A 25,264-nucleotide genomic window follows, 5' to 3' on the forward strand; every position below is an offset into this window, starting at 1 on the left:
ATCGATATGGCATTCTAGTCCACACTGATAGCTGATGAGTGTTACTGATAAATAGCTACAAATAGTCTTCAGTTAAAAAGACATTCATTTAGTGTAACTGAATTACTGCAGATGAATAGATGGAATTCACAAGCTGACTGGGATCAGGTTCTTTCTGATCTAGCTGAACGAATTACAGGACTCTGTTTTTGGCTTCTGTGTTTAAAGTGTTTTGTAATTCCTATCCAAATCAAATGTGCCGAGACATCTATTAGTAAGCCACTTTATGGATTCTTCTAAAAGGAATCTGTAGACCTAATACTGGACCAGACTTTGATATAAATTGAAGATTGTCACAAACAAAACAAAAAATAAAGCAACAAAACAAAGCCAAGCAAAACAAAACAAAGAAGTAAAAGTCAAGCAAAACAAAAAAACAAAACCAAGCCATAAAACAAATAAAAGAACAAAGCAAAGGCGAGCAAATCAAAAAACAATCCAAAGTCAAACCAAAACAAAAGGCAAAAAAAATAAAATAATAATTTTGCTCATAAATGAAAATATTGTTACAAAAAAAAAGCAAAGCTAAAAAACATAAATAAAAAAAAATAATAATAATATACAATAAAAATACTATATGAATATAGCACATAAAAATTAAATTAAATAAAAATAGTCTCAAGAATATCAAAGAGTTGGGGTGTTTTTAATTTAGGCCAGTAAACAATCACCTAACAAACACTATTACATACTGCCCCATCAGGGAGGCATTCTTCAGATTTTGATAGCCCAAAATGAATTTAACTAGCCTGAATAAAAAGATATCTGCTGAATTTCAAAGACAAAATCAGCATGATCAAAAGCTTCAGTGATTGTATGTTTTCTCCAAATAACAAGACAAAGAGTGTAGGGGTCCAACGGAACACAGATCTCATAATTTGGATCATCTTTTTGAAGGAGCAAAAAAAGAAAAAAAAAATATATATAATTATTTTAAAAAAACTTCAAGTACTTTATTTACACCACAGCAAAAACTAGTAGCATAACTAATAAAGGTCAAGCATTATTAAAGTAAAGTGAACTGTCAGTAATAAAATAAGAACAAATTATCTCAAGGAAGGGATTTCATTTCACTATTCAAGATGATATGGTGATATGTTTTGTTAGTCAGACTGGAACACACAACAGCTCCGGGATGTCGGGTTTGCGATCTTTAAATCCTCTCAGTAAACCTTAGCAACTGCACAAGAGTGTCCTGGCAACTAGCCACAACAACACAGATAAACACCGTTCACATTTTCTTCAGAAAATGTATAAAGAAAGTTGTTCAAGCTGATTTGGCGCACAGGAATTAAACACTTCGCCTTCAATCAATCAACTGCAAATAAAAGACACCACCACTTTTATAAATGACAATAATTAGCTATTAACACGCATTATATTAATTATGACAAATGTCCAACCTAAAATATGCGTGGTTCAAAGGTCTTCTTGAAATGCTGTTCTTATTAAAGTGGCCAAGCCTCTTTTTGGGTCATGTAGATGTCATAAAAACAAAAGCACTTAAATAAACGTTCTCTCTGTTGAATACACACTGCCGTAAGCTCTGACTGCAGGCTTCTTCTGCTACTCAGAACCTGTTGCTAGGAGAGACCTCAGCATTTCTCTGAAAAGAGTTCTGCTATTTATATCTAAAGAGCATGAAGAAAGGAAATTCTGCAGCATGGCTTTGTACGATTTGAATACATCAACTAAATAAATCAGTTGGTTTGACATTTTCAGAAGAACACTGCTGCTATGACAGACAAAATGTTCTTTAAAGGGAAATTTCTGCTACAAATGGACATTCTGTGCGTTATAGCCTTCGTAAGTTGTATGAAAACTATGTGAGGAACAGATTGAAATGCTCCTTTTGTAGATAGAAAGAAACAAAGTCGTACGGTTTTGGAATGACATGAGATTTTGTTCCTACTTATAGTATTTTAATTGTTTGTTGAACAAGCCCTTCATGAAGACAAGCTATATTAAATAATGTTTGAGAGTCCTACCTGTATTTGTCCCAATATGGCTGTATCGTGAGCCGACCTTCCGGATAATACTGTCGTGGATTTGGTACCACTCGCTCTCTGCGTTACATCTGTGAACATAATATGCCATAAGTTTGATAGATATTACAATCAGTTAACTAGGCGCTGTGTGATATATTTGACCATCATCACAATCACAATGTACTGCATTTATGATGATTTTCTTGGTAATATGAAATGAAGGAAAACTGTGAATACAGTTATAATTATAATGCACTTTTTTCATAGTCCTTCCTTATCTTTCAATTTCGTAAATATGAGATTTAGGTTTTAACATTGTTTGTGATATAAACTTGAGTAGGTAAAACCGAAATAAAGACATTTAACATCAAACGTGATAAAAGTGATTAGTTCTAGATAATGATTTATATTAAATTAAACATTTAAAATACACACTCTCTCACTTTCTCTCTCTTTCTCTCTCTCTCTCTCTTTCTCTATATATATTTCTCAATAAGGTGAAAATGTATTGTACATTAATTAGCCTTATAAAGTCACTCAAAACAGAAAGGGGGGCGATACTCACGAGTAGATCTTCAGCAAATGATCGTCCTTGAAGTCAGCTGTTAAGAGGTCAGCCACGCTAATCACGGCACAACCATATGGACGCTTGTACTGTGTGTTACTCACACTCTTCTTCTCACCTGCGACCATTCGCCCTGTGCACACACAAGTTGAGGCTCACACACTGCTTTAATGAGAATAAATACATACGCTAATACAAACAAATGTAACACAAATTTTCTTATTCTGCCTCAAAGAACACATAACACAGTCACAAGCTAGACATAATGCAACATGTGACAAGTATTACAGCCATGTCTTACCCAGAAACTCTTATGTAGCTTATATGGCAGAATAATTAACACTTATGTCTTTATAATGACGCTTGAAACACAAAATAGACATATACCAACAACTGTTAGACAACGAACACTTCCCAATCCACTGTGACATGAATTACATACATGCAACTGAGCATTAATCTATATTGCAATATCACAGAAACTGTACCAGTGCAGATCATGCATGTAAGCTACACAGACACAAAGGTGACGTTTACAGACAAAGACACCATCTTGGTCACAACTGACTTGAAGTGGCCTGTCATTCAGCCCATATAATGCTCCCACAACTACTGACTTATACATTTGACGTAATCTGTGAATTAAAGCACTATCAAGGAGTGCACTATCAAATTGTGAATTCCATATGACACCAATGACAGGCTCACTAAGGCGTTATGACAGGTCACACGGCGAGAAAATTCATGTGCATCCAACAGCTCTTACCTATTCTAAAAATATGAGCTACAACATACACATCTTTGCGAAGATCGCTACTTCCCAAATCCTTAAAAAAAGACAAATTGTTTTATTGAGCAATATTTACTAGGTTCCATGCACCAAACATTTCTCTAAACCTACGCTGTTTAAAAGTAACTATTTAAAAGATTAAATACAAAATATTGATTTGACGTTCATTTATTGCCATTAAATAAACAAAAACAGTGCAATCCAATAAACTGCAACAAAATAAAAATAAAATAAAAAGAACTAGCAAAACAAACATAAAAAATTTAAAAACTAAAAATTAAAGATCTAACAAAACAAAAGAACTAACAAACAACAAACAAAAGAACAAAAAAAAGAACAAACAAATGAACTAAAAAACAACAAACAAAAGAACAAAAAAAAAAGAGAACAAACAAAGGATTTCCTGAAATCCTGATAAACAGCGAGACAAAACAATATTTTGACTTCCAAAGGCACTTTTTTCAATGATCTACACGTTTGCCACAAAGTGGAATCTAAATTTTGGGGCTTTTCACAGAAAATAGTGATTAATTGAAATGAATGTGTTTAATAACTCAGTATTAAATATAATAAATTTGATTACAATTCTAAATCAACTGACAGTCTTTGGGGGAAGAATTGTTGCATTATTCCAAATAAATAGATTATGATCCCCAAATACAAAACAATTGAGATTTACAAAAACAATTTACATAGACAAATAAATAGAATGAGATCTACAAATAATGAACACAAATAATTTTGCCTGCCATTCATTTGTGAATCACGTCCTGTACATTTGTAGATCATTGCACGCATCTGTGGATCGCTGGCTGTGCATTTGTGGACGTTGAAACATTTCTAGCATCAAGAAGCTGACAATCCACATATGCATGGACTCCACCCACCAATCATAGCACGTTCTCGCTATAACCAATCACATTTTGCATTACAAAAAGGGCAGTCTCTTCCTGAAATATCTTCATTCATAATATGCATTGGCTCAAATAGGAAATAAAATTAAATTTATGCATTTAGCAGACGCTTTTATCCAGTGCATTCAGGCTATCAATTTTTACATATCATGTGTTCTCTGGGTATCGAACCCCCAACCTTGCGCTACCAATTGAGCTACAGGAACACAGGGGTCATAAAAATGTATATGGTAAAAGATGTAAAAATTTTTTTACATTTTTTGATGTAAAACTACATGATTTTGTTTACAAGCGTGTTATGGAAGCTTCATTGAAGATGGAAAGAAAAGCGTAATAAGTAACTGACTAATAAATTACTGGATTCAACCTCTTGATAAACATGCGAGTTTGTGTAATAGGTTAAATTGCGTCACACAACAGCCAGCGTTTTCCAGTTTTTCAGTGAAGCAGTTTGGATGAGATGGATATGGATATGAGCAGCTATGTGGATCTAACGATGCATATAGCATTAGAAATAATATTTTCAAACATTAATTAAAAGTGTTACAAAGTTATTACCATTGTTTGGGGAGGAAAAAATATAGGTTGGTTCTATTTTAAATGTGATGCAGTTGTGTTGAAAATAAATGGATATAAATGTAAGACAAGAGATATTTATTGGTTAAAACACTTGATCACGCAAAAAATATTTCATATGTATCAGACTTACTAGTTTGATTGTAAAAGTTACTTAACAGCATCCAAAAAAGGTTTGTATTTACATTGTCCACTTGCAAAACTCCAGTACTACATGCTGCAGTGACAGTTCCCAAATGGTCATTTTGGATTTTAATTAATATTACCGGTATATGTGTTATTATGCCCTATATTTGTTACCGTGATTGAGCTTTAAAAGGCTAAATAAAAGCCATGCCATGTCTTACGTCATGTCTCTGCTTGCTGTCCCACTGTGCTGCAACAGCTATAACTGCAGCTGGATGCATCAAAGCAAATGTGCGAATCATTTGTCGTTCATCGTGTCACGCCTCGTCCAGTGTAAACAGCATCGCAATAGATTTCTATTTGCTTTGGACGCGTCGGGAGGGTATTACTGATGATGTTCGGGATTTGTGAATGATCATAAATTGTGTATAATCCTGAGTTTATCCTCATTCACTGATCCTGATGGAAATATAAAAAACCCTAGAATGAATCTGCTCCCACCCTGATTGTAAAACAAAATGTAATTGGTTATAGCGAGAACATGCTACGATTGGTCATCAAGGGTAGCGGTTATATGATTGGCTTGAGTAGTCGGTGCATGGAGTCCATACATTTGTGGATTGGTGTGCGTCTTGACTTTAAAATTGTCCCAAAATCCACAAATGCACCCAGCGATCTTTAAATGCACAGGACGCGATTAACAAATAAATGCCAGGCAAAAGTGTGCTTGAAGAATATAAATATATGTCTAATTTAATTTATGTTTGTGAAACTTAAATACAAATAATAATTCTACCCCCATTACTGTCCTACTCAAGATATTTACAAATGTTAACTGTTGCGAAAACAAACATCTAAAATTTCGCTATTTTATATTCTTCAAAACTTGCTCAGATTTCCAAAAAAATAAAAATGTCTTCGCATTTAAAGTTAAAACTTTCAAATGAAAAGAAATATTAAACAATATTTTATATATTTTCAGTCAAGGATATGTGTTCCACTTAGGAAACTATTTATCAACAACAACACCAGATTTATTCAATGCCTTCAAAAAGGACCAAGGACATGGCCTTGGTGCACGCTGAAAAGGTCCAAACTTACAACAAAGAGTGTACACTGCCTCTCAGTCTTCTCTGGAGACTTTGGTAGCCCTTGCTTATTGAGGCGCACAAAGAACCTCTCACTGCACAGAAAAAAAGAGAGATGGTCAAGTTCATCACAGACACAGCATGAACCATAAGGAAACACAGTAAGACCGGTGTGTAGTGTCTCCTCTGACACTAGAGCTAGGTAATTACAAGGAGAGGCCCATTGAGGCTCGGTATCTCCTCGAATTCTCCTTCACTTTTACTAAGAGCCCTGGGGCATCACTCGTTCTGAATAATTTAAAACGAGAAGGGGTTCCTGAACAGCAAACCCCCTAACATGAGCGCCGAGAGAGAAGGAAAGAGAGAAAGAGAGACAAAAACCAATGAAAAATTCAACAAACACATCAAGGCCGTAGTTCCGTCGTGGATTTGAAACATCCCTCAGGCTGATGTATGTCGGATGGAGAGCTGTAAACGTATGCAATGACGTCACAGCCGAATTGAATTTAAGAATATTAGTTCCCAATAGTGCCGCGATCAACGTAATAGTCTGATACCGTCATACATATATACTCAAGGTAAATACACTGACGGATGACTGGTTGGGGTTGGAGACATCTTTCAGACAGCTAGAAGGAAAATTGTGATTCATAATTAATGAAATCGTGGCCAGATTGAAGTTTTTTGGGGGTCTTGATTGCCGGATCTGACGGGCAACTTAGGGAGTAGTCAACATGACAGCCTTTTATTCCATTTAAACTTATAACCTTTTTGATAACCAAAATCAAATGGTTAACAACAATGTATTTAAGTATGCAAGGAGATATTCAAACAATGAAAACAAGACAACACTGGACGCCACTTGCTTTGGTTGCAAGAAAGAATGCCACATAGGTTTAAACGACGTGAGAATGATTAAATAATGACAGATTCTTCATTTTGTGTGCTTTAATCACACTTCAGTCAGTTTAACACTTGAAATTGGGTGTCTGGGGTCAGAGATGGCACCTGATTGGTCGCATTTCCCTGCTGTCATAGACAAAGTAGAAGACTTCCAGCTCCTCCCCCAGGTTTGAACTCATCATGCTCTTCATCTGAAGGAACAGGTGGTGCATACTGGCCTGCGGGGGAGCCTCACGTCTTCGATGACGTCTCTCCATCTATTCCAAACAACCCAAAATATAATAGAAGGCATTTACAACAAGATCACTCAAAATTTTCTAACAGCAGCCCATCTAACCACCACTAGCAGTGTGTAAAAATACATAAATAAAAATCATGCAATACTGCTTGTATGTATTTATTCGCTATAAACCACATCAAATTATAACGAAGTACATTATTCCATTAGATAATGTAATAACAGATCATTTAAACTGCGCCCAACACTGTGGTTTCATCTTTAAGATTTAGACCCTTCCTGTGTCCTTCTGAAAAGAAAGATCCTTAACCCTAGGGACGCTAAATTGATGTTTGGTAAATTTTGTGTTTTGTTTCGCTTGCGCCCTGCCCTGCCCTCACTTCCTTCTATCCTCTCTTTAAACACTCACTCTAATCTAGTATATCCACACCCACATCTTGTTCTCTTTTGTTTCCATCCTTCCTTCTTTTAACCCCTATCCCCACACCTCTGCCCACCCATGGACCAGTGGAAACTGGGACACATGTGGTCAGGCCTGCAGCTGAGAGAAAAAGCCAGATAATTTGGTGAATTCAGACTATATTGATACTGACTCACTAGATGTCTTTCAAAGATCTAGTGAGCTAGGCAACATTTTAAGACATCACAGATGCTCTCCTGATACAAAAGCTTAACTTAATAATGCTGCCTGCTAAGTTGCTTTTGTTCTGACCGAATTCTAATGCAGAGAATGCAATTCCAATAATGCAATTATCTATGATTTAAACACACACACACCCACACCCACACACACAGAGACAGATATACACATGCATAGATATATATACACATGCATACTATTATTCATTCAGTACCATAAAAATAATTTAAAAATTAATAATAAATAAAAATAAAAATGTAAAACTATTATATTTTCTGACTATTTTATAACTTTCTATTGTATCCCAAATTTGTTTGTGCTATGTATATTTAATACTGAGATGTATAGTTATAAAACAACAGTATTTAAATTAAATATATTATATACTGTATATATGTATATATATCTATGTACTGTATATTTGTTTATACTATCAAAAATTATAAAAAATAAATAAAATAATAATTAATAACAATATCTAATAAAAATGTGTGTGCTATGTATATTTAATGAGCAGTATAGTTATAAAACAGCAGTAATGTATTTAAAATAATTAAATTAATATTCATTTTTAAGTACAAAAAAAAAGTTTAAAAAAAAATAATAAAGAAAAAAAATCTAATAAAACAACAATATATATATATATTTTTTTATTATATTATATTATTAATAATATTTAATTAATTGGAATTTTTATTAAAACTGGAAAATTGGAAAATTAAAAATTCCATATCAGTTCCATGTCATCTGGGTTGTTCCCTTAGTAGGCAGCTGCTTATGTCTGCAGTAGGCGGCTACTGTTGTACCAATGAACCGATTGTGCCAATGATGCTGTGTGCATGCCAAATTATAAGGGCAGGAAACTGCATGCATGAAGTGTCTCTGCAGTTTGCAAACAGCCTGTTAATGCGCCATTTAGCATTTCTCTATTGTCCTTAATTACTATCATTTCCCTATGCACAGGCGACTGGAGGTGTGTGTATGTGTGTTTGTGTGTGTGTCTCTTTGTTGAAACAGAGGACGAAGCATTTGAGAGAGAGCCCTAGCGTCGGGTCGAGCTGCAGTTGCCATAGTAACACAGCAAAGAATAAGGGTGGCAGAGGAGGGAGGTGAGGTGACTCATGGGTAATACGAATGTGTGTGTGTGTGTATGCGTGTACGTGAGCGTGAATGTATGACTGTATGACTACCCACCAGCCGATACAGCTCTGTGATGCTGATCTCATCAGGGTCCACCATGCTGAAGTCCCTCCTGGGCACCAAATCCAAACCCAGCTGTCTGTCATACACAAAAACACATTTTGATTCTATGATCTCACTATGGTTCTCATATTTTTTTGCATTTTGTTTTTATAAACATTTTTATATTAAATAATGTTACAAAATATTGATCTTTATTATTATTATTATTATTATTGTTGAAATATTAAATTTATAAATAATAAAATATATTAAAAAATTATGTAAAGTATTGTTTTATTTATTTTTAATTATTCATTCAATTACATTATATTAAATGTATCTAATTTATTATAATTAATCACATAAATCATAATTATTAGAAACCCCCTTAAATGTGCCATAACCACAGATTTATGTTTATTTTGCTGTCATTATTTTATTTTACAAATTATTACACTGTTTTTATTTAACCAACAGTTTTTGTCTTTGTTGTTATTAATATCGGGCTTTATTTTTTCCATAAATTCCATTTTATTTTTTCCCAAATTCCATGTTTTCTGTTTTTTATTTATTTATTTATTATGTTTTAATGGTTTAATTAAATTTTATTCGATGTCTAATCAACTGAAGTCATCAAACTTCAACAATGTAATAATTTCTGAAACAATTCACAAATGATAGCTAATTTAATGTTTTAATTTTTCTAAAATACTGAGTTTACCATTTAAATTTTACACACACAATACACAAATATATAAATGTATACACATTTATTATCAAAAAACTTTACAAGTTTAATTAGTCTTATAAAATGTAATCAATGAAATTGGAAATATTTCTTTAATTTTTGATTTCTCTCATTTTTGGCAAATAAAGTGCTGCACAACAGAGGTTTTAAAATCAAAACATGGACGAAAAATAATATGATTTTGTGCGATATTCCTTACAATATCACATAAATATCACCTTGACTTTTGTTTTATTCATCCAAATTTTGCCAAATTCTGTGACATTCCACTTTACACAGTAAATTCCATTATTATGACTGGATTCCATGATTCCGTCCACATTTTGGAACTCATAGGTTCCTATATACAACAAAAACCCAAATAATTTTCAGAGAACAATCTGCAGTAACATTCACAAAGCATGAATCTAATGTGTGAATAATCAATTTCATTGTAAAGACTCCAAAAAAACGACTATATACTGAAAGACACAAAAAAACCTATATGTAACACGTCCCACTCGTTACTACCATCTGCGACTTATTTTTTTAGAGAGAAAAACCACATATAAACATTCAAACACATGGCTGACAGATTGGCCAGCATTTGCCTGCAACTCATCATCACTGTCCCCTCCACTGCGTTCCACCCACTGTTTTTATGTGTACTGCACAAAACATGAAAAAAACAATGTGGCAAAGACAGGAAAGCCCAACTCAAATGGCATAAATGAATCAAACTGAATGATTTCACAAGAACCAGTACAGTAACTGTATAACTCACTCGTTTCCCCAGTCCAGTCGTGCCGTGATGTGCTGTTTGATGTCACTCAAGCGGTCGTGAGTGAGGTGGCCCACCAGAACCTGCTGCCGCAGCTCCAATATCTCATTCATCACGTGCCACAGCCTGTGAAAAAGATCCCCTTCATTTCTCTGAAAGAGACAGGAAAAACACGAGTGGGTGACAGAGAAAGTATGTTTATATTTTTTCAAATTAAATTAGCAATTAAAAAAAAGTTTTGGCAGAAACCGTTTTCAAATCTTACCAAGCACTAAATGAAAAAAATGTGTCTTTGGTTAAATAAAACCAAAATAGTCAACTTTCTTTTTTTTTTTTACAATGCAATGGTTAAAAATAATCACAATGTAAAATTGCATTTATCAATCAATCAAAAAAAATAAAATAAAGAGATAAAAAATTGTCAAGGTTAGTAACTCATTTAACAACTTTTACATCAATTTTGAATAGTACAAAAAAAAAAAAACCTTGCACAAGGAGGGCAAGACAGAAAATGTCATTGCAAAAGAGGCTGGCTGTTCACAGAGCTCTGTGTCTAAGAACATTAATAGAGAGACGAAAGGAAGGAAAAGATGTGGTAGAAAAAAAGTGTACAAGCAATGGGGATAACTGCACCCTGGAGAGGATTGTGAAACAAAATCCATAAAAAAATGTGGGGGAGATACACAAAGAGTGGACTGCAGCTGGAGTCAGTGCTTCAAGAACCACTACGCACAGACGTATGCAAGACATGGGTTTCAGCTGTCGCATTCCTTGTGTCAAGCCACTCTTGAACAACAGACAGAGTCAGAAGCGTCTCGCTTCAAAAAGGACAGGACTGCTGCTGAGTGGTCCAAAGTTATGTTCTCTGATGAAAGCAAATTTTGCATTTCCTTCGGAAATCAGGGTCCCAGAGTCTGGAGGAAGAGAGGAGAGGCACACAATTCATGTTGCTTGAGGTCCAGTGTAAAGTTTCCACAGTCAGTGAGGGTTTGCGGTGCCATGTCATCTGCTGGTGTTGGTCCACTGTGTTTTCTGAGGTCCAAGGTCAACGCAGCCGTATAGCAGGAAGTTTTAGAGCACTTCATGCTTCCTGATGCTGACCAACTTTATGAAGATGCAGATTTCTTTTTCCAACAGGACTTGGCACCTGCAAACAGTGCCAAAGCTACCAATACCTGGTTTAAGGACCATGTTATCCCTGTTCTTAATTGGCCAGCAAACTCGCCTGACCTTAACCCCATAGAAAATCTATATAAAATAATCAATCTATATAATAATCAGTTTCACTTTTTAAACGGAATTAGTGAAATAAATCAACTTTTTGATGATATTCTAATTATATGACCAGCAGCTGTATGTGCATATATGATATATATTTAGTCTTCTAAAGCAGTGGTTTTCAATCCTGTTCCTTGCGTCACCCTGCTCTGCATCTTTCTTTCTCTCTCTCTCTCTCTCTCTCTCTCTCATTCAGATCATCAGATCAGCTAAAACAAACTGTTCCAATTATAAACTTATTTTCACAAAGCAACGCCTTTGTTGTTGTCCATTTCCCCTCAGATACGCTGCAATGGCAATCCAGCATGCAATTCTCAGAACACTGTTAATCCAATATTACAAAACCAATATCCGATTATGGTAAAATGCTTAAATATCGGGGAAAATATCGTTAAATCGATATTTCGTCAATCTCTATTTTATATATATATATATATATATATATATATTAATATATAATTTTAATATATTGTATTTTATATTTGTATATATTTACATATCTATCTATCTATCTATATATCGATCTTTTTTAGAATTCTTTGATAAATAGAATGTTCAAAATAACAGCTTTTTATTTCTAATGTCTGGTAACATTATAAAAGTCTTTACTGTAGTTTTGATCAATTTAATGCTACCTTGCTAAATAAAAGCCTTAATTAAAAAAAAAAAAAAAAAAAAAGAAATCGTTCAGACCCCAAACTTTTAAGCAGTAATATTTATTTATTTTTAGGAAATAATGCAAAATACAGTTTTGGAAAATGCTGTGTTTCCTGGTCAGATTTTTACAGTTTTTCAATGTTTCTTTTTACAAAAAGTCAATTTTTTTTAATTGATTTCTTCAGGCATGGAGACAACAGTTTAAAAGTTCAATCATATTTCCAGGTTTTCCAAAGGCTTAGAATGTAAAAATATTTATTTCTGATTAACTCACATATCATTGTCAAGACTGATAAAAAAAAAAAAATATATATATATAATATTGTGGCGAGTGGGGCGGGGCCGAGAGGCGTGGGAACGAGGAGTGAGGCCAGGTGTAGTGATTGAAGATGAGCTGCACCTGCGCCCCACCGCTGGTATCGAGTCCCACGTAGGAGATGGAAGGATATAAAACTGGAGCGTGCTATAGTGAAGGACGAGAGAGTACCAGGCCTGGGACATTATTTTATGTGTTTGCTTTTTATTTTGAGCGCACCAGTCATCCGTGAGGGGCTGGTGTGCTGTTTTGTGTTTATTTTTGAATTATTAAAATGTTTTGATTGTGCGCCGGTTCCCGCCTCCTTCTTCCCGATGTATATGGAGTTTTAATATCGTTACAATTATATATATATATATATATATATATATATATATATATATATATATATATATATATATATATAAAATTACAAATGAAATATCCACAGTTAAAGCAATAGCATTTGTTCAGTGCCACACAAAGAGTGATATTTACCATGTAGAGCTGTTTCCACATCGTACCCCAGTCTCTCAAGGTCATAGTTATCTCTGTAATGACCGAGTCCTCAGTGGGAATGACCGTCTCAAACTGCCTGCAGGGCAAGACACACAAACACACAGTCACACATACACACACACATCTGAACGAGTCCAGGATGAAGAACAGTGACCTCGCATGACCCTGAGGAGTAACACTGACTCATGAGGACATGTCTGCAAATACACTTGCAATGGCTTGTGAGATAGTGAAGGCTCCTGTCACTTCAATAGAGCAGATATGTCATTTTGCAAATGCATTGTATCTGACGCACAAGGATGGCCCCTATAGCAGTTCAGTGTTTTTCTCAAGGGCGCTGGTGGCAGGTCAAAGGTGAGATTTCATTAGCCATCCATTCATGGGTCACCAGTTCCTGGGATCAAACCTATTTTACCTATTTTATCTTTCTTTAAAATAAATGCCACTTTGATCAATATGTCATCCGTTATCTAATGCAATAACATTTAAGATGTATATCTTTAAGTATGGCTTAATTGTCTCAGATATATGTTTTATTCATACATAAATATATACATTACATTTTTTTTTTCATAGACTCGTACCCTTTGTTCTTGACGTGGGCATTCTTGAGGTGAATATAGGAGCTTGGGAATATTCCCTGGGAGAGACAGACAACAGAAAGTTATTTAATGAGCCAATTACTGCATGTAAAACACACAAGCAAACTACCATCTGTACATAAATGTGCTGAGAGTCAAAGCAGAGGAAGGTGATACAGATAAACGGGAAAAAACCTGACAGAAATATGGGAACCATTTCAGTTTTGCATGATTATGAAGTCAAACATTAAGCAACGTAATATTTTGTTCTCACCTTTACGTTTGGATTCTTTGTGATGAATCCTCTGTACCATCCTGCAAAATGACATATGTAATAATCGCACACAACAGCAAAGTGTATCAAACATTTCGAACCGTTAAAACTTTAAGAATGTGGTGCACCCTGTGCTATTATAGAAAATATACAAGTAGTGAACAGTGTTAAAATAAAAAAACAACAACTATTGAACAGAGCAGTGTTATAAACCATGCCCAACTGAATGCATCTCAACAAATACATTTAACAGAATCAGTCTGAGGAACTGAGGATCTACAGCTCTAAAGAGGTTGACTCAGCTACCTTCACATTTCTCCAAAATCTGCACCGTGTCGCCGATCTCCAGCGGGAGTCCATGCTGAACCATTCCTCGAAAATTTGCCAGCACTGAGAAAAAAGAAAAAGAAAACAATAAGTAAAAAATGTGTATGACTCATGAGTAAAGTAAGAGCTCTGACATATGTGACAAAACCATCTGTCTTCACAAAACTTTGCACGGGAGATATGGAAACCATCTTTCGGACCGGTGGGCGAAGTCATATCAACATTACATTCAATACTGACTGAATTCAGAAATGGGGATTTCAAAGTCATTCTCAATACACTTCTCAATGAACAAACAACCCAGCACTAAAAACATTTCCTTAAAATATAGATCCTATGCTAAGAGCTACACTTCTAACATTATCTCATTGCTTTCTTAAAATAAACCCCGAGTCACATCCCTGAGCATAAGTTACATAACAAGTACAAGATCTCTCCACACAGGAGCACACAGACTCAACCTACAGTATCAACTACTTTTGCATTCATATACGTATATTTTTTTTTTTGCACAATATGTTAATTAGAAGTGTTCATTTGAATATCAAGTGGGTTAGGAAATATTCTGACATGGAAATAAATAAATACTTGTATGCAATAAACAAAACCTGGCAGAGTTCTGACACTGCTCAGAGGTTAAGCAGGCTGCCGAAACAGCCGTGTCAACTTTTAAAGACGGGATGTGTTGCTGAGCTCGCTGCCTGTCAGTGATGTGCATTAATACACACTGAAACAAACACACAGCATCCGTCCTCAATCCAGCAGAGATGCTGCAAGAATGGCAGAGACATGAATGATAACGCTTAATATCAATATCAATACTGAAATATATTAAAGGATATTTTGTGCAATTTCTAAGGGTAAAATGGGTAATTATGGCCACTTAACAAATTGTAATTAACATGAAAAAGATTTTTAAAATTATTTTATACTAATTGAGACTTTTTTTGTTTTCCATTCATTCAATTACTGTTAAACGATCATTTAAATATAAAGTTATTTTTAAATTGGGCCAAACAACAAAGGTTGTATAATACATTACTTAATCATTTCAAAAAGATCTTAAATCAAAATGTTTTTAAAAGACATTTCAAAGTAAAAATTACATTTAATAATTTAAATATTTTTCAAATAATTTTAAGGTGTAAACTACTAAAAATGTAATAAAGCAGTTTTGTTAAATATTATTATTACTGGAATTATATCATTATTATTATTAGTAGTAGTAGTAGTAGTAGTAAAAATAAAAAAAGATTCCTTCAATTAATTTTTAAAAAAGTTGAAAGATTTGTCAAAGTAAAAAAAAAAGTAAAAAAAAAAAATAATATTTTAAATATTTTTCAAAAAGTTTTAAGCAGTGAAGCAGTTTTGTTAATATATTATTATTATTAATATTACTGCTGTCAATTAAAAAAAAAATTATAAAACATTTTAGTCTTTTGATTATGCTTTTTCTTCATTATGAAACCATATATCTGTTCAAGAATAAATTCATGAAATAATATTCTTTTATTATTACTCTAGTTTAGCAGTGGTATCACCTTGATATTTTGTACTTTTCCAGTGACCCAGATTTTAATTTCTTATTTAACCAATAGATTTCTGCAATCTTTTCCATGACCAATCACGTCCGATTACTGGATTAAGGATGTTGAATAGTCATTTTGATTCAGATGAATCTAATCTAATCAATCTGATCATTCTGTCAACCAGTTTGATCAATTAAATGAACCCACGCTCCCCCAACAATACACCCCAAAAAACTGAAATTCACTATGGCTTGCAAACAAGTCTTTCACATAGCGACCCGACCACCCACAACACCTTATATGAAACTGCAGATGATTTTTATAACCTCTTAAATGTATTTGGACCTCTGCCATCGCCTACAGGAGTGACAAAAGCTCTGTTGTAATATGACAGTCGAACCCGTCTGATCTGTGCGCTTGTGCTAAACGCTTTCCCACGGTCCTGCTGTCAGCGCTGTGGACACACACTGCTGTTTGGCAGAGAGACAGGGCAGCCAGAGGCCCGTCTCGCGTAACCCTGACCAGGTGCAAAGAGCCGTCCGCACACCTAGAACGCTGTGCCTGTGATCTACGCTCACAATGCAGGAAGGTTCACTAGGGTTCCTTCTGCAGCTGCGATTCAAACATTTTATTCAGACAATGAAGCGTTTTAGAAAGGTTAAGGTGGCATTAATTGCCATGGCCACATTTATAGACTGCATAATATTATGCATGTTCAGTTTCTAAATCTCTGTGGATATGGGGTATGTTTGGGAAAAAGGTCGGGATGAACTGGGCAGCCGCTCCTTGCATCAGTCACTGATATGATGACACCTTTTCTCACACATTTTCCCACAGAAATCCATTTTCCTTAATGTGTAACAATTCAAATTCAAGCATTTATAAAGCTTTCTAGCTTGTGCATTTATAATAAACCAGTCAAATGTAAACATCATTGATGCACAAAATATCGGCACCAAATCGGTTATCGCTTATTTGATATGCCTAAATTCACTTGCAGCACTTCTAAATAATTGTATTCATTTAAAACATTATTATACAGACAACTTATTAATCATCAACCATAACATGAAAATAATCATCATATCAGACCAAATTTTTCATAGCAACATTATAAAAATTGCATAATTTTATTTTTAAGCATATTTAGTATTTTTCTAAATATTTTATTTGCATAAAAATATCAATCCCTCTCTCTTTCTCTCTCTATATATAACATAATATAATTGTATATAAACATATTTTGTCCATTTGAAATGCTGCATTTTCTTTGCAAAAAGAAAACACTACAAATAATTTAGCTTTTTAAATTTATAATATGTATAACATATATACTATTTTATATTAAATTAATATCTAAATATACATATAGCATATAATATTTATATATAAATATTTGTCCTATTTTTTTGGCAAAGGTTAGGTTTTTAAATTTACAATTATACAAATGAAATGTAACTTGAATGAAAGTTGTAAATTCATTCACACACTTTTGTTAGAACACAATCACAGGATGCAAAACTTTACTGCATTTTTTTATGCTTCCATGAGCATCATTCCTGCAATTTTGACAAAATCTCATCTAGTCTGCAAAACACACAACTGATCCGATTCTGCAAATGAAGTTACCATCAACTGACCTGAAACACCTGCAGTCCTCATAGAAAGAACAACTGAAAATCCTACAGATCTGATGCAATACAAGTTACCACAAAACACTTAAAACTGTATGTTCTGTATTTTTGAAATCATCATTACTTACTATATTTAAAATGTACCAATGTATTCACTGCAAACAGAATATATCAGCATTTTCAGTAAATGGCTGATGTGAGAGCATTAAACCAACAGCAGAATCCCCTGTAGACAGTCAGAGCTCGCTGATATCTGTCTGTTTGTCAGGGTGATGGATGGGCGTACTCACTAACCTCTCTTCATATTGCTTTTTGACGCTATGTTGTATTGAGTCCGCCTCGAGAGAAGACAATAAGGCAGGGTGCAAACAGACATACTCTTGACACTCAGAAATACCAACACAACACTTCGAATGCTAATGGGAGGGATGTTTATGGATACATCTGGGATCACTCCTGCAGTTATGCTTGTAGTGAGTGAGGCTAGGATTGGACGACTACTGAACACAACAGGTTAAGCATTGGCTGGACAACACTGCCCGTTATATTCCTGTTTCTCCAATGACAACCATGATATGACGGTTTCTTCTGGAACTTTAATTAGAAATTTGAATTCAAAACAACTATTAAACATATACATAAGGATATATAATTAAAATTTACAAATGATAAAATAATAAGAAGAATAAGAATTAGTAGTAGTAATTTTATTATTATCAATTTGTATTATTATCATCATTTTTATTATTTAATCATTAAAATGTATAAATGATTAAATTAATGTTGTTTGTTTTTCAATCACTTAAATTCTATTTGTATATACATATATAATCATTTCATAACTGCAACACTCTTATTTTAGTTATCAAGTTAAACTACAGTGGAATAGTTTTAATCGTTTATTTATTATTTTACAGTGCAACTAGCTGAAATACAAAAAGTAGCAAAAATGTATTTCATGTTTTAAGTTTTTGTTTCAGTTTTAGTTAACCCTTGTCAGAGCTACATGGCAAAGTACTATTTCTACATAAAATTTTTACTAAAACATGATGAATAAAACATGCTTAAAGTGTGTTTTGTTTTCTATGTTTTTATTTAATTAACTAATTGAATTGTAATTATTTTCTACCGTAATTTCACAATACAATAGTGTTTTGTACATGCAACTCAGTTTTCTGTCAATGAAATAAATATATATATATATATATATATATATATATATATATATATTAACCATCAATATAGATACTGCCTTCATTGCATCTGACATGTTTACTCACTGGCAAATCATGGTTCATGTTTCAATAGGAAATACATCAACAAAATAAAGAAATCTACACTTATCAAGCCATTTAATAGGTTTTAACACTTACATAAGGAATAATGATCAGAAAAATACTACTACTACTAATAGTAATAATTAATAAAAAAAGTTTATTGAACCTTTAGATGTTATTATTATATAAAATATGATACTGTAGGCTTTATAGGGTTAAGCTGGAAGACCAGAATACAGGATGCTGATAAAGCTTTGGTTCATTTAATCACATCTAGCATTAGGAGAGATGGAAGTTCAATATATTGGCCAAAAATGGCTCAGCCAGTCTCTAAAAACAAACAACTTTAATAAAAATCAAGTACCAGAGGTACACCAGCAGTGCGGTTTTCTCATTTGATGTGATCATTCCCACACTCAGCCCTTGTGTGCAGTAATGAGAATATTAGTTTGATATTACATCTCGCACATATTTTGCTTTGTTCTGTTCACTCCCAGAGTGCAACAGCTTTCTACATTAACACTTTATTTAAATATGAAACAGTGCAGCTTCTATTGTAGCTCACGAATACGTTAAGACATCTCACTTAAAATAAATACAGGCATTATTATGCACAAAGAACGTTTAGATTAACAATTCAATTCTGTCAGCAATCTAATTAGCAGGATTAAAAAAACTGATATACAGAAGAGGTCTCTTTAACATCCCAACTGTTTCTCCTAGACATCAATGCTATTAAATGAAGACTTTTGTGAGTCTAGTGATTTTTCTCCTGAGAGTCAAGGCCTTCTCAACAAAGATTCTTTGATAATAGTAACTGACCTTCATCAAAACATATCCCAACTTCTCCTCTTCCAGCTTATAAATAAGCCATTTGTATATTTTTGGCTCTGAGGCTGCTCAAAACACTGCTGTTTGTTTAAGAATCCCGACCACCCTGACATAGCAACAGTGGCTCAACCAATGGCGTGAGTTGGAGGGTGTGGCTCTCAGTTTGTTTGACCAATGAGAGGCAGGGTAAGTGTTCCGGAAACCTGTTTGCAAAGAGTCATTATTTCAATGAAGAAAGGTAAGTGAATCAATCTTTTAACTATCTAGAAACATTAAATATTAAAGCAGAGTTTCAAAAATTAAATAAGATAGCATTCTTAGTTGATTCTCTGACAACTGAACAGAGCCTAAATGTGTTTGTAGTCTGTGTTCATTAGCACCCAGATGGGAATGTCTTGTAGCTATTCTCCATGGAGCACAGGACGGCCTGTTATTACCAGAATGCCCAGAGAGAAAACAACCGAGACGGAGAGAAAGAACTGGATGAAAGTGGTGGAAAACACACAGCAAACTCACTTTGGGGAATTGTTTGTCTTCAGCTGTCACTTTCTCTAATGTTACAGGAGACAGAAAAACTGTACTTGACAGTCTGAGTAAGTCAAGAGCATGTAACACATTTCAGTACCGCATTTTAACCTTGCGCCATCAATCTGATAAACGCTCTGAGGAGAGAACTATCACTTGGTAACTTGGCAAAAAAAATGACACATTGGCACATAGTGTCATGGTGTCCAAGCAGGTGTTGTAGGTTTAAATCCTCCTCTATCTAGCGAATATTGGTATATATCACCACAAGGTTGTGATTAAAAGTGTGAAAATCTGGACTTTCATTAAGTTTCTGAGTTGCGTGTTGGTGAGAAAATATGGTGGACATAATAGCTACAGCATCTGTACTGAAGGTATCCTGATGCGCATTCTTTATTCATGATTTCGTAGAAGTAGAATTTAAAAATCTTGCTGAATTTTTAGAAATCGTACATAGCCATTGTGCTCCTGCCACAGTTACTTGAATGCACCATATTTCCAGTTTGTCCACTGGGTCTGGGTCTATGCAATAGCATGACAAAAATAAATCTGACATAACTCTGAGGTCTCATTCTCCATGTCAAGTACGGTATCACAGGCTTCCTGGAGAAAAACAAACCACATGCCACTTCTCCAACCTGTAGGTGAGAGTAAATTCACCTGACTATCAACATGGTCGCTATGAAAAACAGCCATCGAGCCCTAACAGATGGTAACAAGCACAAAGGCAGCGGTTTGGTGAGCAAGTGCCCTATTCAAACCCTTCCCACACAGACAGCCATGCTCTACATGCGTTTAGACAGCAACCGCCGAACACAACTGTTCAAGACACACTGTAAACTGGCAGACAGGCATTCGGTCAGTTCTCATCTTTGGATATTTCAAATATCGCGTATTATACGAAATCTACTACTGTAAATAATTGTTGTTGAAGACCAAAAAAAAAGCCTCAACTATCTGACCAATCATATCGCCAAATCTGCCTTCTTGTCTGACAAACAAACCAGATTAACACTGGCAGACTTGAACTTAAAAATGGTGTGCAATGACGTCCTTCCGTGGTTGAAACAAGATACTTATGTTCTTTTATATTTTGTGCTATAACTAGTTAAAAGGAAGAGAAGATTGGTTCACATGCCTCGTAGACTGAGGCTTAACATGACATCCGTTTTTTTAATAATTGACAATTTTTGAAAAAAATCTGAGCTGAGTATTGTTTCATACAAAAAATAACCTGCTCTGTCTTGTCTGTTGGCATGTTTTCAGTGTCCTCTTTGCTCCACTGTGTATTTTTCCCTGCGTGAGAACATGACGTGTGGCGTGAGAGCACCATGGCTTGTCGGACATAACAAAAGTAACGAAAGGGGTCTTTGCGAAGGGTCATTTGTAAAAAATAAAGAGTATGATTTTTGGTTTTCTAAATGGCTGGAAAAGTCCAGCACGCGTCACCAAAGAGAAGTCTGTCATGTCACCTGAAGATTTTGATCAGGTCAAAAGATGGCCTTGTAGTTCCAAAAAAATAAAATAAAATAGTTTTTATATTTTAAAATAAGACCAATAGATAGACAAATCATTTGTGATGCATTATGCACTATGCATGCATTTACAAAATATAAAAGGTAAATTTACATTTCATGCTAACTTTGAAGTTAACATTTTATAAACACTAATACCCTAATAGCAGTTAAATATAATCTTTAAGAAATCTCAAAACTAATAACCATTTTTATACTGTACAATATGTTGTTGTTGGACCACTTTTTTGTGCGTTTTTATATGTGGTATTATAACCAGTCGTTGTATGGAACGAGCTGTAGGCTACTCAATTTTTTTATATAAAAAAAATCCAATTTGTGTACCAAAAAAAAACTAAAAGTTATGAGTTTGGAACAACATTAGTAAACAATTACAGAATTATCCCTTTAAACCCATGAGACAAATCAGAAGAAAACTCTGAAGAATCAAGAACTCAAAGTCTGAAACCCATGGAGATTCCTGTTCTTGGCAAGGCCATAGAAAAATGAATCCAATATTGGCTTCTTTTTGCCATCTCCTGGAGGGTAAAAGGAATTATGAGAAGGAGTAAAATATAGTGGATACTAGCAACAGGATGCTGGATGAGCTGATTGTACCAAAGAATAAAACCCTAATGATTGTTTTGGCAGTGACAGAGAACATAGCGTGTAGTATGTTATTGAAGTGGTAACATGCTGCACACATGACAATGAATTATGCAAAAAGAGCTGCTGAGATTGTTATAAACATGAATGATTCAAATCTATATCTTGCTCTCTCTCTAAACTGAGTCTTTGGAGTGACAGGATATTTTTAAAGATACGCTCCTAGATCACCCATTTCGGAGAGCTCACAATGACACTTTTACACCTTGTTGCGACATGCAGCTATTTTAACAGTGAAAGCTTGCTAAGGGCAATAAACCTTTAAGCTTTTACAAATCTTTAAGTATTTGTCACTGTGTACCAAGTATAGCGGTTTTACAAAAACTAGTGAGCTTGTCTTGCCATCTACTGCCTACATAGACAGCATCCTAACTAGATGGACACTTAACAGTAACTGATTTTAAATGCACAACACTAATATTTCAATAAGGTTTCATATTACTAAGATAACAGCATGCTACACACACAAACACTGAAATAGTCGCAGTTTAAAATTATACTTAACTATTTTAACAATAACAACATTAATTTTTTTTAACGTATGTAAAACTCATTTCACAACAGATTCCAATAGTTTGACATTAGTAGGTTGCTATAATAACAACAAGGTGTTAGAGTTGCTATTTTAAAGACATTTTTTTTTAAATCTCTAAATGTATTTCCTAAACGCATGTTAATGACCGACTTATCCATGCACGTTTAATTTTCGACCTTATAACTTTTTAATTCAAACACAAAATCATGACACATTTCTAGTTAAAATGATAGATTTCTCTCTAATGCTGACATATGCAAGATTTTTCCTAACGTTTCATATTCATAAACCCGCCCCTTTCTTTCAATTGACTGCAAGCTCACATTTAGATCTGCCTCCATCCAATCAGCAATTGATGAATAGAATCCTTTTTAGAGTCCTTTTTCTTCAGTCACAGGAAGAGTATACAAGACTTGATTTTACATTTGATTTGACAAAATTTGATAGATGAGTTTGACTATTAGCATGTTGCTAAGAGTAGGGACACACCAAGCTGACGCCAAAGAACTAGCACAGAAGAAAGCAGAGTTTGGCACCGCCCCCATTGCCTTGTGTCGGGTCAAAAAGGTTGCACTAAGAACACACTGGACAGACAACTAGCATGTAAGGTCTGCACTTGCGTGAGAGAGAATAACTCTCCCGTACCAGCAGGTGGCAGAAGTCTGTAATCAGCATACAAACAGGTGAAAATGGAAGAGTTAGAACTGTGCTTGAACAGTACAACACAAAAAGCACTTGATTTTATCATTGTTTACACCAACCTCGCACACTACTGATGGGTTTGTGTAGCTTTTTGCAATCGTGTTGCAAATGGCACTGCCATTGTCAGCCCTTGGTCGTCTTCATGTGAAAGACAGAGAGAAATGGATAGAATGACAAGTGTCTGTGCATTCCCTCTTTACTCTGTCACTGGTTTGCTTTTGTCAGTTCTATTCTTTTTCTTGTGCGCTCATTTGCTAAGCTGAATAGCCAATAAGAGTTCCCTTTCTCGCCGACAAGCTCTGCTACCAATTTGACATCCAGAATCGGCCAAAAAACAGTTGATGGCATCCAACTACCGTAGAACCAATGATGCAGAACACACAGAAAAGACTAAAGTGACCGACACATTTGGTGTGGCCCAGGCTTTAGATAACAGTGTGTTAAAGACACACAATGTTTGTGCAATATGAATTATACTGCTAACTTTAGTAATCGTTTTTGGCATTGACTGCAAATCATTTACATCAACATTTCATTCTCTCAACTTTTGGTTGAATTTGTTCCTTAGTCCAGTGGTTCCCAAAGTAGGGGTCGCGACCCCACGGTGGGTCGCAGGACCCCGGCGCAGGGGTCGCGAGATGATTTCGATATAGGCTTTATATATTTTTGTTTCAAGTAATTTAACTCTTTCGCATCGCACGTACGATCACACCGGTGTGGTCAGTCTAGGCTAGTCCCTGGAGTGTACGACCACACCGGTCAGTGCATGACGTGAAATTCAAATGTGCCCTCGCGAGTTGGCTGGCGCTGAGCCAGAGACAAGTGCGCTCAGAGCTGTCATCACAACTTTTCAGTGTTTTCAACCACATAATGTTTATTTTAGGTTTCAGACATATAAGTACTAGAAAAAACAATACATTTAGAGTTTGTAAAATACACACTGATGTCAAAGGAAGAGGCAATAATAATCTTTTTCATTATAATTAGACACATTTTATTCATATCAGATACACATTGTGTAAGTAACTTTAAAGCTTACTCCATTATTCTCCCAGTTCACCAGCCACTTACTTTTATGTATTTCGGGAGAAGTGGATGAATTCACGTGTTGTAAATCCAACAGATCTGATTCTCTGAACTGCGTCTGCGGCACAAACTAAGATGGCGGCGCCCATCGCGCATACAGCTCAACTAACGCGATCGTTATAAAGGTGTTTAAACAACAAAACACTTCCACTTGCATATATTTGACAATCGGAATATCAGCTATTTCATGCCATATCTAACAAATTTGTTAATATTTTGAATAAAAAAGGAAAAATGACAAAAGCAGATCATTCATTCAGCTCTGTTGTTGCTGCGGTATGTCACGTGACAAACAATGACGCGTCACCATGGAAAGCATAAAGTGACACATCTAACGGATTAGCATGAGTGTGTGTGTGTGTGTGTGTGTGTGTGTGTGTGTGTGTGTGTGTGCGTGCGTGCGTGCGTGCACGCGTGTGAGCAGCTCAGACTTACTCGACTGGTTCCTGATGGCAGAATAATGAACGAGTTCAACCC

The 25,264-nt window shown here is 34.8% G+C and overlaps 1 protein-coding gene across 1 annotated transcript in view; it reads right to left on the reverse strand.

Moving 5' to 3' along the window:
• LOC127946684 (dedicator of cytokinesis protein 4-like) overlaps positions 1-25,264 on the reverse strand; it is a 65,685-nt gene that overhangs the window by 36,684 nt on the left and 3,737 nt on the right. Inside the window, exons 2-12 of the mRNA XM_052543397.1 lie at positions 14,468-14,551; positions 14,162-14,202; positions 13,891-13,946; positions 13,286-13,382; positions 10,561-10,709; positions 9,062-9,146; positions 7,095-7,246; positions 6,100-6,181; positions 3,359-3,419; positions 2,593-2,725; positions 2,028-2,116 (exon numbers count right to left, since the gene is read on the reverse strand). Of these exons, the coding sequence (XP_052399357.1) occupies positions 2,028-2,116; positions 2,593-2,725; positions 3,359-3,419; positions 6,100-6,181; positions 7,095-7,246; positions 9,062-9,146; positions 10,561-10,709; positions 13,286-13,382; positions 13,891-13,946; positions 14,162-14,202; positions 14,468-14,551 (1,029 nt within the window). The remainder of the gene's footprint in view (positions 1-2,027; positions 2,117-2,592; positions 2,726-3,358; positions 3,420-6,099; positions 6,182-7,094; positions 7,247-9,061; positions 9,147-10,560; positions 10,710-13,285; positions 13,383-13,890; positions 13,947-14,161; positions 14,203-14,467; positions 14,552-25,264) is intronic.

The sequence above is a fragment of the Carassius gibelio genome, chromosome A25 (assembly GCF_023724105.1).
Source record: "Carassius gibelio isolate Cgi1373 ecotype wild population from Czech Republic chromosome A25, carGib1.2-hapl.c, whole genome shotgun sequence".
Taxonomy (NCBI): domain Eukaryota; kingdom Metazoa; phylum Chordata; class Actinopteri; order Cypriniformes; family Cyprinidae; genus Carassius; species Carassius gibelio.